The sequence below is a fragment of the Penaeus monodon genome, chromosome 21 (genome assembly GCF_015228065.2).
Source record: "Penaeus monodon isolate SGIC_2016 chromosome 21, NSTDA_Pmon_1, whole genome shotgun sequence".
NCBI classification, from domain to species: domain Eukaryota; kingdom Metazoa; phylum Arthropoda; class Malacostraca; order Decapoda; family Penaeidae; genus Penaeus; species Penaeus monodon.
The window spans coordinates 40522172-40522449 of record NC_051406.1 but is presented as its reverse complement, the minus strand read 5'-3'; the positions used below and the strand labels follow the sequence as shown (position 1 = coordinate 40522449).

Genomic DNA, 278 nt, shown 5'->3' with positions numbered 1-278 from the left:
TGCACCGAATGATTATAAATCTTCCATTTTGTTACATGTATTTCAAATGACCCAACTTTATCTGAACAGTGTCTACTTCACGCCACCTATACCTCAGACTCCGAATAAGCTTCCTGCCAAAGTGACTCTGGATTGCAGCTCGCCTTCGACTTACATCAAGTTTTGCTCTTCCAAGGAAAAATGTAGACAGAATGATTTCATTAATGGCATTAAGGATAATTATACAGCAACATGTAAGGTAAGTAGATTATGAGATATGTGTCAGTTTATATGTGTTG

The 278-nt window shown here is 37.1% G+C and overlaps 1 protein-coding gene across 1 annotated transcript in view; it reads left to right on the top strand.

Moving 5' to 3' along the window:
• The window catches only part of LOC119586490 (major facilitator superfamily domain-containing protein 6-like), a 16793-nt gene that overhangs the window by 9137 nt on the left and 7378 nt on the right, over positions 1-278 (top strand). Inside the window, 1 exon segment of the mRNA XM_037935228.1 lies at positions 70-238. Within this exon segment, the coding sequence (XP_037791156.1) occupies positions 70-238 (169 nt within the window).